The sequence below is a fragment of the Pongo pygmaeus genome, chromosome 7, assembly GCF_028885625.2.
Source record: "Pongo pygmaeus isolate AG05252 chromosome 7, NHGRI_mPonPyg2-v2.0_pri, whole genome shotgun sequence".
Lineage (NCBI taxonomy): Eukaryota > Metazoa > Chordata > Mammalia > Primates > Hominidae > Pongo > Pongo pygmaeus.
The window spans coordinates 63272983-63291582 of record NC_072380.2 but is presented as its reverse complement, the minus strand read 5'-3'; the positions used below and the strand labels follow the sequence as shown (position 1 = coordinate 63291582).

Below are 18600 nucleotides of genomic sequence, written 5' to 3'. Positions count from 1 at the left end.
AGAGTTTGGAAGAGGACCCTTACTCTAGATGGGAATTCAGCCTGGCCCACACTTTGATTTCAGCCTGGTGAGACCCTTAGCAGAGGATGCAACAGAGCCATGCCTGTACTCCTAAACCAATTGAGATAATAAAGAAGTATTGTTTTCAGCAATTGAATTGGTGGTAATTTGTTATATAGCAATAGAAAATGAATAAATATACTCACCCTCCTCCCTAAAATAGTTTCTCTATTAAATTTCTTCCAGGAATATTTTGATATAAAGAGAGGGGAAGGTCTATCTATTAATAACTGGTGTCCTGAAGACTGAATACTAATAGAATTATAATAGCGAATGTATAGTTTTTAATTTCTAATATTTATATACTATTGTAAATAAAACCTTCACACTAGTTTATTAAAAATGTATTCTTTATAGCTCCACAATTATGGATGGTGCTAATGATGCCTAAGGAACTTGAAACAATGTAATCTAATGTGGACTCCAAGCCCAGTTAGTCCCAAATGGCACAGGATTCTTGTTGCTTAAAATGGGTGTCTCTTCTCACAAGGACCAACAGGTGTAATTTGCCTCTAGGGTAACCACCTAAAGGAACTTGACCTGTGGACAAATTCTTGCGCTCTCTTTTCTTTGACTTTAATTAAATGCGAATTATTATACCTATTCCTGGTTGCTAGAACTGCATGGTGAAAAAAATGGAAAGATTATTATATTAATAGAAGGCCAGTAACGTGACCTTGCAACTTGATCTCCTTCAGCAAATGGTGACAAGCGAGTGAAAAACGGGGCTTTGCAAACATAGACAGTGAGACAGAGAACTCCCAGTTCCCAGAAATTGTCCAGGTGTGATCTGGTTATCTGGTTGTTAGCTGGTGATGCCAGAAGCGCTTCTCTCTGTACATTTAAAATGTTGAGAGCTTCCCCAAATCCTGTGAAGAACAAGTTGAAACAAAAGGCATTTCAAGCAGTAAGCAGCCCTCCAGAATAATTTCTTCTGCTTTCACAACTCTCGCTGCTATTTTCCCTTTAACTCTTTCTGAGATTTCCCATTTCTTCCCATGTTATTCTTGTTCTTGGATTTATCCTTCCACCTGCATTTGTCCATCTATGCGTGTTTCACCTTTGTTTCCTATTTCTTACCAACTCTATTCATCTCTGTCACCATGTTGACCCATTTTGGCTTAATTCACTTTAGCTACCTGGTTCCCACTTCTGAATTTACCCTGTTAATCACGCTACAATCACAGGACATCACCCCTCCCAACATGGAATTATGTGGCCCCAGAGGTCAAGAGCACAGGGGTCAAGGACCCCGGGCTAGAGGACACTTCCTGATGTGTCCTCCCAAGGACAATCCCATATTTCCAGGTAGTCTATTACCACCTGCCCCCACTGGAGTCCTCATACTTTATAAATTACCACTTGAATTTTTTCTAGTTTTTTATTCTTACGCACAATATTTTAATCAACTGTGTGATATCAGTTGTTATTACTTTTTCTTTTTTACAAATGGGAAAAGTCAAACTCCAAAATAGTAAGTAATCAAGAAGATTTATTGAGAATTAGAACACATGACCTTGATTTATTAAATACTGCTCCCTGCAGTGCATTGGAGTCTCTCTTTCAAGGTTGTCATTCATCCTTAGAGAACTGTAAATCCTTAAAGATGCCTTTATGAGAACAAGGAGATGCTAACAGTGAAATCTCTAGAATTTTCCACTTAATCCTGATAGAGTTGGGAGAGGACTGGGGTGAGTGGCTTGAGAGACCACCTCGTCAATTTGAGTATTTTCATATTCAAGAGTTATACATAAAATTACATTCAGAGAAAACATATGCTTTTCCTTAGGCCTCACTCAGTGCAATACTTTCTCTTTTTTTTTTTTTTTTTTTTGAGACGTAGTCTTGCTCTGTCACCCAGGCTGGAGTGCAGTGGCGCAATCTCGGCTCACTGCAAGCTCCGCCTCCCGGGTTCACCCATTCACCTGCCTCAGCCTCCCGAGTAGCTGGGACTACAGGCGCCCACCACCACGCCCAGCTAATTTTTTGTGTTTTTAGTAAAGACGGGGTTTCATCGTGTTAACCAGGATGGTTTGGATCTCCTGACCTCGTGATCCGCCCGCCTTGGCCTCCCAAAGTGCTGGGATTACAGGTGTGAGCAACCGCGCCCGGCTCGCAATACTTTCTCTTTACCTTTGTCCTATTAATGCTCTGTGGCTTTGTAATAAAAACGAAACCAGGAAGTCAATGAAAAAGTTGTCCTGAGACGAGCCTGATGACATCATGACTTTGGGCCCCTTTCTTTCTTCCTTCCTTCCTTTGTTTTTTTTTTTTTTTGACGGAGTCTCGCACTGTCGCCCAGGCTGGAGTGCAGTGACTCAATCTCGGCTCACTGCAAATTCCGCCTCCCGGGTTCACGCCATTCTCCTGCCTCAGCCTCTCCAGTAGCTGGGATTACAGGCACCCGCCACCACGCCAGGCTACTTTTTTGTATTTTTGGTAGAGACGGGGTTTCACCATGTTAGCCAGGATGGTCTTGATCTCCTGACCTCATGATCTGCCTGCCTCGGTCTCCCAAAGTGCTGGGATTACAGGTGTGAGTGACCACGCCCGGCCTCTTTCTTTCTTTCTTTCTTTTTTTCTTTCTTCTTCCTTTCTTTCTTTCTTTTTCTTTCTTTCTTTCCTTTCTTTCCTTCCTTCCTTCCTTCCTCCCTTCCTTCTTTCCTTCTTTCCTTCCTTCCTTCCTTCCTTCTTTCTCTTTCTTTCTTTCTTTCTTTCTTTCTTTCTTTCTTTCTTTCTTTCTTTCTTTCTTTCTTTCTTTCTTTCTTTCTTTCTTTCTTTCTTTCTTTCTTTCTCTTTCTCTCTCTTTCTTTCCTTCCTTCCCTCCCTCCCTCCCTCCCTCCCTCCCTTCCTTCCTTCCTTCCTTCCTTCCTTCCTCTCTTCCTTTTTTTGAGATGGAGTCTCACTCTGTTGCCCAGATTGGAGTGCAGTGGTGCCATCTCGGCTCACTGCAACCTCTGCTTCCTGGGCTTAAGCGATTCTCCTGCCTCAGCCTCCCAAGTAGCTGGGTCTACAAGTATGCACCACCATGTCTGGCTAATTTTGTATTTTCAGTAGAGATGGGGTTTTGCCATGTTGGCCAGGCTTGTCTGGAATTCCTGACCTCAGGTGATCCACCCACCTCGGCCTCCCAAAGTTCTGGGATTACAGGCATGAGTCACTGCGCCTGGCCCCTCTCTGCTTTCTTACAGTGCCAAGCAGTATTGGTGGGGAGAGGTGGAGTGGGTTCCCAACAATTGCGGTTAGCAGCCCCAGCACTTACTGGCAATGTGGGTAGAAAATTGGTTAAGGTATGATGATCACAACCAGCCCAAGAGCCAAGAATAACTGGGCTTCATGCCTCCTTTGTTATGAACATCAGGGATTGAAGGCTCTGGAAGAAGCAAATGAGATCATAGTAATTACTTCTATTAGTGCCAATTAACTCTCAAAAATGGCATGTGATGTTTGGCAGGTGGAGATCTGTGAGCTGCATATGGACAATCATCTGAAGAGTTTAGGAAAGTGCTTCTAGCTGTGTCCCTCCCCATTTCCCATGTCCACTACTATACAGATCAGTCTATGGGATCATGGAGCCTGAGAGTCAATAAATATTGGTTTCTGAAGTGTTCAGTTAAAGATATGGATCAAGTAAATTGTATTCCACAATATATTTAAGTACATTATTGTATCAGAATAAAAAATCCCAAACACATAAGTTTTACTTTGCATGAAGAGGTGATGGTGATGCGAGTTCTTCCTGGGTTATAGGACATTTTTAGAGAGGAAAGATTTTGTAGGAGACTGTTGACAGTGAGCAAAAGAACTATGCTGTCCAATATGGTAGCCAAATGTATGAGCCACAGGTGGGTGCCTGTTGAGCACTTGATATGTAGTTAGTCCAAGTTGCTATGTGTTGTATGTGTGAAAGACATTCAGATTGCAAAGACATCTGAAAATAAGAATATAAAATATCTTATTTATAATTTTTATATTGGTTACACATTAGAGTGATAATCATTTCAATACATTGGATTAGATAAAGATATTATCATAAAAATCAATTTTACCCGGTTCTTTTTACTTTTTTAAAATGTGGCAACTAGAAAATTAGAAATCACATATGTGACTTGCATTTGTGGCTCAGATTATATTTCAGTTGGGCAGCACAGTTCTAGATGTTAAAGGCTAGTTTGAACTTCTTTAAAACTCTGCTTTTAAAAGTTTGGTTAAAGAACTTTATAGTTAGAGTATTATTTCTACTTGTGGCAAATGCATATACCTAAAGGTTAATTGTATTTTGCCTTTTACAATGAGCTATGCAAGAACCACAAACAGAAAGCATCGTATGTTCTGCATTCCCCGTGGAACATGAAGGATCCGCTGCTAGCAGGCACAAATAGACCCATTCCCTAAAAATATGCTATGATGAGAGATAAATTCATGTTTCATTAGTTTTGTTATCATAAAAGCCAAAACAGACAAAAAATTCAAAGTTAAATAACTTTTGAGATCTCTTTATGTCTAAAACTCTATGATACTCCATGGCAATGTCACTTCAGCCTCTCATGGCACATATATGAGTAATTTAACAACAGGAGATTTTCTTCGTTTGCTGAATGTTAATCTTATCACAATTCATAATCTCATGGCATCTGGCATCTTTTCTTTTTTTGAAAAGAGATCTTAGTCTATTTTATGTTGCTATAACAAGATAATATATGAATAAAATAAATTAATTTCTTACAATTATGGAGGCTGAGAAGTCCAAGTGCATGGCACTAGCATCTCGTGAGGGCTTTCTTGCTGCCTCGTAACATGATAGGGGGCATTACATGGTGAGAGGGTAAGAGCAAGAGAGTCAGAGAGCTCGTTTTATAACAAAGCCACTCCGGAGATAATGAACCCACTCCTGTGATAGCAATATTCATTCATTCATGAGGGAGATAACAAACCCACACCTTTGATAGCACCATTAACTCAATGGGCAGGGCCCTCATTAATCCATTAATTTATTCATGAGAACAGAGGGATTAAGTTTCCAGCACATGAACTTTTAGGGGACACATTCAAATCCAACAACATCTAACTATAATTTTTCTTTTATTCTACATTTAGGAAATTAAATGATTCATTATTAAACTCACACATTTAAGAGCCTCATCTTCGATCTTAGATTTTAAAATGTATTTAGCAGATTGATATTAAACATGGCCTTGTGATTTTCTTTTTAATAATGAATATTTATATTAATAATTTTAATAATGACTCTGTCTGTATGCATTTCACATTTTTGAATTCAGATTCTTTCTTTTTTTCTTTTAAAATTACATAAAGCATATGACCATAACCCACTGGCAACAAATAGTCATATGGCCAAACCTGGAAGAAAGACCAGGAAGTCTCGGAAAATAGTAACCAATCTGACCTCTTTTATGTTTCAGCAATTCTTTAAAATTACTTTATCAAATTGATAGTTTCTCATCTTGACTCATTCAAAATTATTTAATCTTGTGACCTATATGTCCATATGAGAGAAAATAATTGCTTTTCACTTAGTATATGTCATTATATCTATCATAAATATGTCCTAGAATAATATTTATATTTTGTATGGTACAAAGCAAAAATATAAGAAAATACAAAATTACTAGCTGCTGATCATGGGCAATTTATAAATATTAGGTAATTCTAAAACTTAGAAGATATTTACCAAAATTAACTTGGTATTTCTGAATAGTGTTGTTTCTTTTAGTTTTACTTGGGCAAATATGTATTTTCTAACTTTTATATAATTGTCATGGATTACTTATGTGATACATGGTAGCATTATAGTTCTACTAAAATGGAAGTCATGTGATGATGTATATTCCTAATACTATACAAACTCTGACGAGATATTTGCTCTGTGTGTCAGAAGATGACACAATAGCAGTTGCATGTCTGTTTGGATGTATATACGGATGTATTGTGTATCCAGATACAGGATGGTAAAAAGTCTTGAAATTAATAATGTCTGAAAATAACAGAAAGACCTAAAACTGTTTAGAAGCCTAAATTTATGGGTAAATATTTAAGTGTTAGTAATGGATTTTAGGAATTGAATAATTTAACAAACTAATTTTATTATAATTTGGGGGAAGATTTCTTAAAGCAATTATGATATGTTGACAGTATTATGAAAAATGTACTACTTCTTTGGTTTTGGTATAGATCTAAAAAAAAGTCATATCTTTAGTAATGCTTATGATAGTGATTACTTGTGGTAAGAGAAAGCATGAGCAAAAGGACACTACTTTGTCACTGCCCTGTTTCCTGATTTAGTAATAGAGTTGCCTGGTAAATATTTTCTTTACAATTTTTTCTCTTCCAACCTGACTAGTCTGAAACTATCATAATTATTAAGGGCAAAACTCTCAAAGAATGTCCATTATCATCATTATTTGAAAGCTCATTTTAAAGATATATTATCTAGTATTATTAGGTCTGGGATAGAAATAAATTATAATTATGGAAAAGAGAGCAAAAAATCATGGTCATTACAGGATATGCTTATATAGTGCAACCCACATTCACTTTAGAAATGCTTAAAAACAATAAGGAAATATAATAAGGAAATACAGTAACAACTGATAAGAAAAAATCAATATCCTATATTCAAAAAGTCATCTGTTACAAAATACGATGAAAGAAAATATCCAACTTAGCAAACTGGAAGATATAAGAAGTATCAATAGACTCGCAAACTGGAAGATATAAGAAGTATCAATAGACTCGTTAAGAAACACATAGCACACACAAGGTGACTACTTCAAAAACATACTAAGATTAAAAAGATGGTTTAGATAAGCAGAAAAATGAATGATGTTGTTAGATAGGTAAAGTCAATATGGTAAAATTTGAATATTGGTAAAAATATGCAAAGGAAATTTTTGAAGCTTGAAGGATGTTCCTAAAATATACCCAGAAAAAAATCTTTAAAATTAATGATTAAAATAGTAGAAAAGAGGGGTAGAAACTATCCTATATAAAGAGTAACATATTAAAAAACAATAATATTGGAAATATTTCCATTGCAGTATGTCTAGAAAGGGAACCAGATACATGTTGGAGATTTGCATATAATTACATTAATATTGCATATCACAGGGGAAACTATAAATATATCAATCAATAGTAATGATAATATGTAAATAATTTGGAAAAAATATTAATTCAAGATGATTCAGAGATTAAAGCATTAAAATGAAACTATAAAGCTTAAGAAAAATATTGGGATTTTAATGTAATCTTAGATTCAGGAAAGCCTAAGTATGATACAAAATCCAAAGCCATAAAGAAAAAGAACAATAAATTTTATTACATAAAAATTTAAAACATCTGTATAATACAAACAATAAAGAAAGCTAAAAGTAGAAATTACATAAACTTTGAAAAAATAATTCTAAAACATAAACAAATGTTTAATTTTTTGCTTACAAAGGGTTTTTAATAAGTTGATAAAGAAAAGATACACAACGAAGTGAAAATATGAGACAAAGGATTTTTTTAAGCTAATGTACATCAAAAGAAACACATGATCCTTAAAATAAATTTTCGGAATAACTAGATCTTTCTTTCAAATAACATTTGTTTCAAATAACATTTGAATTTTGAAGTCTTAGAATTTGTCACTCCTATATTTAACATGTAAATCTGCTTTTTTTGAGAAATATGCATGAAGAAAGAAAAAAGTTAACAAATTCACTTAATAATAAACTTATGTGGACTAAGCAGGTAAAAGAATTTCAGAGCTTGAAGACTGGTCTTTTGAATTAACATAATCTGATTTAAAAAAAGGAAGAAAATGTTTAAATAAGCGAAGTCTTTAAGAAATATGGGATTATGTAAAGGAAAATAACCTATGAATTATTGGTATTCCTGAGAGAGAAGGAGAAAAAGCAAACAACGTGGAAAATGTACTTGAGGGAATAATTCAAGAAAACTTCCTTAATCTAGTTGGAGATGTAGACATCTAGATACAAAAAATCTAGAGCACACGTGTGAGATACTACACAAAACAAATATCACCAAGGCGTATAGTCACCAGACTATCCAAAGTCAATGCTCAAGAAAAAAAAAATCACATACAAAGGGAAGCCCATCAGGCTAACAGCCTTACAAGCGAGGAGAGTTTGGGGGCCTATTTTCATCATTCTTAAAGAAAAGAGATTCCAACCAAGAATTTCATATCCTTCCAAAATAAGCTTCATAAATGAAGGAGAAATAAAGTCTTTTCCAGACAAGCAAGTGCTAAGGGAACTCGTCACCACTAGACTAGCCTTACATGAGATTCTTAATGAAGTTCTAAACATGGAAACAAAAGAATGATACCTACTACCATAAAACACATTTAAGTGAATAGCCTACAGACCCTATACATTAAAAAAAAAAAAAAAAAAAAAAAACCACAACAGAAACTACTACAAAGCAAATAGCTAACAACTTTGTAATAGGGTCAAACTCTTACATATGAATATTAACCTTGAATGTACATGTTCTAAATGCCCTACTTTGAAGGCACAGAGTGGCAAGTTGGATAAAAAAAGAGGACCCATCCATCTACTGTCTTCAAGAGATTCAACTCACACATGATGACACCGATAGGCTCAAAGCAGAGGGTTAGTGAAAAATCTGCTATGCAAATGGAAAAAAAGGCAGGAGTTGCTATTCTTATATCAGATAAAACAGAGATTAAATCAACAACAGTAAAATGAAGACAAAGAAGGGCATTACATAATGACCAAGGGTTCACTTCAACAAGAAGACTTAACTATCCTAAATATATGCACACCCAACAATGGAGCACCCAGACTTATAAAACAAGTATTTCTAGATCTACAATGACTTAGCCACACAGTAATAGTCATGAACTTCAACACCCCAATGACAACATTGGACAGAGAATCAAGGCAGAAAATTAACAAAACAAAACTATAGACTTAAACACAACACTTGGCCAGTTAAACCTAATAAACATTACAGAATACTCCATGGATCAACCACAGAATATATATTCTCTCACCTGCATATGGAGCATACCCCAAGATTGACCATATGCTTGACCAGAAAGCAAGTATCAATGAATTTTAAAAGAATCAAAATTATACCAAGATATAATTGTATTATATCTTGATATAAGATATAATATATTTATGTAAGATATAATTTATTATATAAATTATATAATTTACATAAGATATAATTTATTATATCTTGATATAAGAATAGCAACTCATATGCTTGGGCTACAGTGGAATAAAAATATATATCAATTTCATTTCTCAAAACCACAACCTTACATGGAAATTAAACAACTTGTTTCTGAATCTGAATGACTTTTGGGTAAACAATGAATCAGAAATCAAAAAAATTATTGTAAATAAATAAAAACAGATGCATAACATATCAAAATAAAAGCAATGTTAAGAGGAAAGTTGCAAGCAATAAATGCCTACCTCAAAAAATTAGGAAGATCTCAAATTAACAATCTGATATCACACCTGGAAAAGTGAGAAAAACAAGAACAAACTAACCCCAGAACTAGCCGGAGAAAAGAAGTAAATAAAATCAAAGCAGAAATGAATAAAACTGAGACCCAAAATCCATACAAAGAATCAACAAAACCAAAAGTTGGTTGTTCAAAAAGACAAACAAGATGGATAGACCACTAGCTAGATTAACAAAGAGAAAAAGAGAAGATCCAAATTAGCACAATCAGAAATGACAAAGGAGACATTACAATGAATCCTACAGAAATACAAAAGATCCTCAGAGACTCTTATGAACACCTCTATATACACAAACTAGAAAATCTAGAGGAAATTGATAAATTCCTGTAAGCACACATCTCCCAAGATTGAATCAGGAAAAAATTGAAATGCTGAATGGACCAATATCAACTTCCAAAATTGAATGAGTAATAAAAACCTGTCAACCAAAATAAGCCTTGTACCAAATGGATTCACAGCTGAATGCTACCAGATGTACGAGAAAGAGTTGACAGTTCTACTCAAAGCTATGTTAGAAAATCGAGGAGGCACGTTTCCATAACTCATTCTCTGAAGCCAGCATCACCTTGATACACACACCTAGCAAAGATACAATAAAAAATGAAACTACAGGCAAATATCCCTGGAGAACATAGATATAAGATTCCTCAACAAAATACTAGCAAATTGAATCCAGCAGCACATCAAAAAATTAGTTCACCATGATCACATATGCTTCATTTCTGGGATTCAAGATTGGTTCAGCATATGAAAATCAATAAATGTGAGAATGTGATTCACCACATAAGCAGAATTAAAAAAGAAAAACCATATGATCATCTTAATAAATGCAGAAAGAGCTTTTGATGAAATTCAACATCGCTTCATAATGAAAACTCTCAAGAAACAAGGCACTGAAGGAATATACTTCAAAATAATAAGCCATCTATGATAAGCCCACAGCCAACATCATACTGAACAGGCAAAAATTGGAAGCATTCCCTTTGAGAACTGGAATAAGACAAGGAAGCCAACACCCATCATTCCTATTCGAAATAGTACTAAAAGTGCTAGCAAAAGCAATCAGGCAAGAAAAAGAAATAAAAGGTATCAAAATAGGAAAAAAAGTCAAATTACCTCTCTTTGTGGACAGTATGATTTTATGCCTTACAATTCTAAAAATTCCACCATAAACCTTCTGGAACTGATAACAAAGTTCAGGATACAAAATAAACATACAAAAAGTAGTAGTAGCATTTTTATACATAAATTACCCTCAAGCTGACAGCCAAATTAAGAATGCAATCCTAGGCCAGACACAGTGGCTCATGCCTGTAATCCCAGTACTTTGGGAGGCCAAGGCAGATGGATCACCTGAGGTTGGGAGTTCGAGACCATTCTGACCAACATGGAGAAATCCCTTTTCTGCTAAAAATAGAAAATTAACCAGGCGTGGTGGCACATGCCTGTAATCCCAGCTACTTGGGAGGCTGAGGCAGGAGAATTGCTTGAATCCAGAAGGTGGAGGTTGTGGTGAGCTATGATCACACCATTGCACTCCAGCTTGGGCAACAAGAGTGAAACTCCATTTCAAAAAAAAAAAAAAAAGAAAAAAATGCAATCCTATTTACAGTAGACACACACACACACACACACACACACAAATACTTACAGATATATCCAACAAAGGAAGTGAAAAACTTCTACAAGGAAAACAAAACAAAAAAACTGCTAAAAGAAGTCACAGATGACACAAGCAAATGGAAAAATATTCCATGCTCATGGATTGGAAGAACCAATATCCATTAAAATGGACATTCTGCTCAAAGTGATCTATAGATTCAGTGCTATTCCTAGCAAACTACCAGTGTAGTTTTTCACAGAATTGGAAAAATACTATTCTAAAATTTATATGAAACCCTAAATAGCCCCAAAAACCAAAGCAATCTTAAAAAAAGAACAAAGCCAGAGGCATCACATTACCCAACTTCAAACTATATTAGAAGGCTACAGAAACCAAGACAAAATTTTACTGGTACAAAAACAGACACATAGCCCACTGGAACAGAATACAGAGCCCTGAAATAAGGCCACACACCTGCAATCATTTGATCTTTGATGAAGTCGACATAAATAAGCAATGGGGGAAAAACTCCCTATTCAATAAATGGTGCTAGAATAGCTGGCTAGCCATATGTAGAAGAATGAAACTTGACCTCTACCTTTCACTGTATACAAACATTAACTCAAGATGGATTAAATATTTGAATCTAAGACCTCAGACTTTAAGAATTCTAGAAGAAAACCTACAAAATACCATCTGGGCGTGGGCATTGGGAGAACAGTTTTGACTACATCCTCAAAAGCAAATGCAAAGAAAACAAAAATCAACAAGTGGGCCCTAATAAAAATAAAGAGCTTCTGCACAGCAAAATAAACTAAAAACAGAGTAAACAGACAATCTACAGAATGGGAGAAAATATCTGCAAACTGTGCATCCGATAAAGGTCTACTATCTAGGATCTTTAAGGAACTTAAACAATTGAACAAGCAAAAAAAAAATAACCTCAATAAAAATGGGCAAAGGACATGAACAGAGACATCTGAAAAGAAGGCATACATGTGGCCAGCAAATGTATGATAAAATGCTCATCATCACGAATCATCAGATGAAAGCAAATCAAAACCACAATAAGATACTACCTCTATAATAATAGTCAGAATGGCTATTATTAAAAAGTAAAAAAAAAGCAACAGCTGTGGGTGAGGCTGTGGAGAAAAGGGAATGCTTATACAGTGTTGATGGGAAAGTAAATTAGTTCAGCCACAGTGGAAAGCAGGTTGGAGATTGCTCAAAGAATTTAAAACAGAACTACCAGTTGACCCAGCAATCCTATTACTGGGTATATATCCAAAAGAAAACAAATCATTCTACCAAAAAGACACATATGCTCATATGTTAATCACAGCACTCTACATAATAGCAAAATCATGGAATCAACACAGGTATTCATCAATGGTAGACTGGATAAGGAAAATGTGGTACATATACACCATAGAATACTGTGCAGCCATAAGAAGAATGAAATCATGTTCCTTGCAACAACATGGATGCATCTGGAAGTCATTATCCTAAGTGAATTAATGCAGGAACCAAAAAAACAAATACTACAAGTTTCCACTTATAGGTGGGAGCTAAACATTGGATACTCATGGACATAATGAGGGCAACAATAGACACTGGGGATTACTAGAATGGAGAGGAAGGGAGGGTGGCAAGGGCTGGAAAACTATTTGGTACTATTCTCAGCACCAGGGTGATGGGATTATCCATACCCCAAACCTCAGAATCATGCAATATACCGAGGTGACATATCTGCACATATGCCCCCTGAATCTAAAATAAAAGTTGGAAAAAATAATAAATTTATGTTCTTTAAATCAGCCTGACTTCCTTTCCTTGTTCCCTTTCCTCTTTTTTTCTTACAGTTTTGAACTGCAAATGATTTATGCATTGTTTATGATCATATAAATATTTTTCTGTGGCTGTGACAGATTATCAAGGGTAGTTATAGGTGACTTTTGCCATGAATCTCTTGCTTAATGACTATGCAGATCACTCCAGAATAATGGTTTATGCTCATTGAAAGTTTCATACTATGTTTACTTTGGTATGCACAGAAATGAAGTTCACAACCCTTTCATGTTAAGAGTAGCAGAACCATATTTCTGGAGTATCCAAATGAAAATAAGCATAACCATAACAAGCAGGAACAGACCAACATGATTGCCCCTTACAAAAAATATATTATTTGTATTTAAATGTAGAGATAATGATTCACTTGTGGAGTAAATCTTGGCATTATCCTAGTAGAAATTTTATGTGAGGTGGGAGACAGTTCTATTTTTCTTTATAAATTTTATTATTTTTATTTTTTATTTTACACTTTGATGAATTGATGACTATGCAAATAGCCTTAATCTTTTCTAGCAGACACTTATTGGTTTTTAATAAAATATTTCCAACCACACAGTATACATTTCTATAATAGTAAATATGCAAGTGTATATGGGCATACTCTGGGTAAGGCTTTGTGTTTCAGCAAAAAAAGATACAGCTAATAAACTGGGCCATTGGTCTATATTGCTGGTTCCTCTTTTACCCCAAAGGTTTGATCATCAGCATATTCAGAGATCCTGTTTTCAGAAATTGTTTTATTTTCTCAATAAAAACTGTAACATTTTTACATTTTCTTCTTGGGAGTTTTGCTTGCTTCTTTTTTGTTTTGTTTTGTTCCTTTGGCATCATGGGTATCATGAGGATATAGGGTACAGCCACAAATTTCCCTAAGCTTGTGCTGATTTTTGATGAAATAATGTTAGGTATTGTTTTATGCCCTGAATTTTAGCAGACCCACTCATAAATTTTGAATGCATTTTCTTTCTGAATAATAAAACAAAATAACATAAATGACAGTTTCTATAACCACTTAACCAAAACATTACTTGGGTAAGGTTCCAACCATTAAAATTATAATAAAGATATTTTTATGGAAACTATAATGCTTTGAATAAAACTTGACAAGAAATATGTACTTGTGATTGGAAAACACATTCAACTGTGAGCCATTTTAATGAGTTGGTTTCTTGTCAGCAATAAAAAAAATTTCAAGAAAACAAGTTAAATTGTTTGATCTCGTACTTCAGGTTATGCACATCACAATTTTAGTGTAATTTTTTTGAAATCTTATGTTTTATTTTTGTTAAAATTTAAATAACTCTAAAAGAGTATGCAGAAACATAGGCTTCAAGCACATTTAATATACTGAAGAAAGACTGATTATGGTATATAATATCTTTTCCATTTCTAATTGTGGCTTTGAAAGATAATTAACACTAATACCCAAAGACATCTTTTGTATGAAATGAGTCAATTTCTCTCTCCTAGGCACTATCGTTGGAAGATTTAAGAAAATAGTCACTCAAATTGTTTTTTGTGATCTGTGATTAATATGAGGTTGAGACTATATACATGTGTCACATACCACACATACACACGCATCGTAGCAGACGTGCAAATTACATACACACATGCACATATGTATGTATACATGCATGTATAGTTTATTCTACATGCATTGGTGCATATTGTATTTAATAGACTAAGGTGGACAGAATAGTCATTTCTTCAAGTAAATATATTTGCATGGTGGTGGTTTGGGGACCTAACAGAAGTGCATTAATTGATTTTGAACAATGGAATGAGAGAGTACCTAAACAGCAAATTCTCCCAGGACAAGGTTTGTGTCTGGTATTAATTACACATTAACTAGTTATATTGCTTTCAGCCTGTTTAAAAATTCCTTGAACACATGGTGGACTATAAAGTTGAATGGCTCATTGACTGAAGCTTAGAATTATCCATGAAAATTGACATTATCTCTGTATGGCATCACCTCCAATGCAAGCTGTAGATTGGTTGTTCTGCCTCCCAATGGCCAGGACACTAGGCAGTCATAAATGGTGAGAAATGGCTCTGGTGCCATCGGTGAGGTGTCAGCCACTTCAGATGCTGTTTGGAGAATTTAACAGTGAGGCCTACAGTGAATCAGTTAGGAACAGATAGGCTGTCTGTGAAATTGTGCATAATAACTGAAATAATCACCTGCTCCAATGGCCAAAACACTTCTGTTTTCCTAATCATTCATACAGAAACCCCACAAAACAAATATTTTATAATATACTAAAAGTGAATCCTCCAGCATTGGACTTTGGCAGTAGATTTTTAGAAGCTTTGAGGGTTTTAGACATTATAGAATATTCAGGAACATGTGTGCCAATCTAATTAGCAGACTTTCCCTCTATATTTAGACATGCCATAATAATTTAAATTTGAAAGAAATTTTAAGTGTTTTTACTAGAAAAAAATTTATAATTTTCATTTGCCAGGGTGCTTTTACTGAAGCTTTTAAAGTTACTGAAAGTTGATTTTTCTGTAACTTGTTTTATGGTTCAAATTCAATTTATTTCTGCCACCTGTTATTTTTCTCCCTGGATTTTTTAGAAATCATTTTTGGACCATTGGATACTACTATAATAAGAGCCTCACTTCCTATGGTGTAATTGACTCTTGGTTTGACAGTTTAACAAATACACAATGAAAGTCTACTGTGTGTCAATATCTGTGATATTTATTTTTCCAAGGAAGATGCTTAAGCCTGAGTGTTCAATACTCTCCATCTGTTTAGGAATATGTTCCTTTGTTACCATGACTATGTTGATAATTTTCCTTTTAGATGTTATGCTTCAGGAGAACAAGAATTTTACCTCTGGGTTGCAATGTTGTTTTAGGAATGTTTTAGGGTAATTTAATAAATATAAATTATTTTTGAAAAGTCTTTGTGGCAAATTAATGTTTTATATCACTTTTTTGAATAGGGAATTAAAGTATAAATTTCCAAATTTAGTGAACCATGTCAGTAAATATTTTTCTGTTGTGTAAAGCACTATACTTAGCAGAACTATTTTAATGTTTGCAGAGTCTGTTTCTCATTTGGGAATTATTTGTTTGTTTTTGCTTTTTCAGTCTGCTGAACAACAACCACATCAGAAAGATTTCCAGAAATGCTTTCGAAGGACTGGAAAATTTGCTGTATCTGTAAGTTATAAGAAAAAACAACAATGCCTTATGGTGTTGATTGACTATTTTTGCCTTTTTTGTGTGTGTTTACTTTAAATTAAAATAATTCTTTACCTTCGTGAAAAGCAGTTTCAACCTTTATATAAAACTCACATATGAACATGTCTTAAGTGCAATAAATTATTGCTTTCAATAGATTGCGCATCTGAAAACATTCAAATATTTATGCACATTTCTCCTGCCACAAGTTCTAAATTGGAGAAAAATAAAAACAGAATGGGTTTCCAATATTTCACATTCAAATTTAATTACTCAGTAATTTTAAAAAATTCCATACACCCAGAAAACGGGTTTTTTTTTTTTGTTGGCTAAAGGAGCTTTATGCCAACAGAATATCCATCCAAGACCTTCCAAAGCCAGTGAACACATTATAGTTAGGAACTTTAATAAACTTGGGTAAGAACCAAATTTCTGAAAAATTAGGTCACAAATATGATCACTGACAATTGTAATGGTTTTTGTGTATTATTGGTAAATGGGAATAAAGATATTTTAAACAACTGCCTGTTTGACTCAGAAACATTGGTGTTTGATAATTTGAATATTGGGAGGTCATGATTGGATATGGTTATGTTGGAGGCTGAAGAAACAAACTACAAGGGCTTTTATCTCAGCTAGAGTGAGTGCTACAACTTTCTTTTTAAAAAAATGTTAAGGCAATAATGGGCCGGGAGCGGTGGCTCACGCCTGTAATCCCAGCACTTTGGGGATGCCCAGGCAGGCAGATCACAAGGTCAGGAGGTGGAGACCATCCTGGTTAACACAGTGAAACCCCGTCTCTAAAAAATACAAAAAAATTAGCCAGGCATGGTGGTGGGCACCTGTAGTCCCAGCTACTCGGGAGGCTGAGGCAGGAGAATGGCGTGAACCCGGGAGGCGGAGCTTGCAGTGAGCTGAGATGGCGCCACTGCACTCTGGCCTGTCCAACAGAGTGAGACTCCATCTCAAAAAAAATAAAAAAAAAATGTTAAGGCGATAATGAACATTTTTATACAAATATGTTCATTTGCAGATTAATTAAGCACATTGCTAAAAAGTTAATTATTCTCTTAAAGAGAAGACACCATTCCAATCTTTAGCTCTGAGCAAATTTATACAACTGTAGTATCTTCCGAAACCACTGAAATTCCTATTAAACCCCAGGTCAAGAGCCTCAAAGCCTCCTGTGTTCAGCTGAGACACCTCAGCCTAACATAGAGGTCTCCCACAGCTCTGCTAATTACTGAGTCCTAAAGTTTCAGTTTCCTCTTACGTCAGTCAATTCCATCTGCTCGCCTAACCTTTCATAACAAATCTAACATATCGTCTTAGTCAATTTTCTGCTGATGTAACAGAATACCACAGACTAGGTAATTAATTTTTTTAAAAAAAGTTTATTTGGCTCATCGTTCTGGAGGCTGGAAAGTCCAAGATCAAAGGGTTGCATCCTAACATAATGGAAGGAAAAATGAGCATACAGACATGGAGAAAAAGGGGGCTGAAATCCCTCAATCACTAATCCACTCCCACGATAACGGCATTATTGCATTTATAAGGGCAGAGCCCTCATGACCTAATCACTTCTTAATAGTCCCTCCTCTTAATACCATCACAGTGACAATTAAATTTCTATATGAGTTTTAGAGGAAACAAACATTTAAACTGTAGCATTCTGCCTCTTCGCCTCGCAAAACTCATGTCCTTCTTATATACAAAAATACGTTTATTCCATCTCAGTGGCCCCAAAAATCTTGACTTATTTTAGCACAAACTCAAAAGTCCAAAGTCCAGAATCTTGTTTGAATCTGGTATGGGTGAGATTCAAGGTGTGATTCATCCTGAGGCAAATTCCTCTCCAGCTGTAAGCCTGTGAAATAAAAAAAAAACAAGATATCTACTTCCAAAATATGACAATGGTGCTGGCATGTGATAGACATTCCCATTACAAAAGGGGGAGAGAGGCAAAAAGAAAGGAGCAAGAGGCCCTAAGTTAATTCAAAATATAATAGGGAAAGCAATGTTAAACCTTAGACTTCCACAATAATCATTTACTCCATTTGCCACCTTCTGGACACTGGGGAATTTGGGTCTCCAAAGCCTCAGGTGGCCACAACCCCATGTCTTTGCTGGGCTCAGCCATGCTTCAGTTCTCTTGGGTTGGAGTCTCATGCCTATGACCTTCCCAGGCCGGAGTTTCCACTCCGGCTACAAGTGGCCCTGTAGCTCTGGGGTCTCAGTGGCAGCCCCAATCCCACGGATCCACTAGGCTTTGCCCTAGTGAGCACTCTCTGTGGAGGCTCTACCTGTGGCAGGTTTCTGCTTGGGTTCTCAGGTTATTTGATACATCCTTTG

General features: G+C 35.4%; 1 protein-coding gene across 3 annotated transcripts in view; it reads left to right on the top strand.

Moving 5' to 3' along the window:
- Window positions 1-18600, top strand: part of PXDNL (peroxidasin like) — a 516310-nt gene that overhangs the window by 222515 nt on the left and 275195 nt on the right. For all 3 annotated transcript variants that reach the window (XM_054497848.2, XM_054497849.2, XM_054497850.2), the window contains exon 3: window positions 16156-16227. In XM_054497848.2, coding sequence (XP_054353823.2) covers window positions 16156-16227 — 72 coding nt within the window. The remainder of the gene's footprint in view (window positions 1-16155; window positions 16228-18600) is intronic.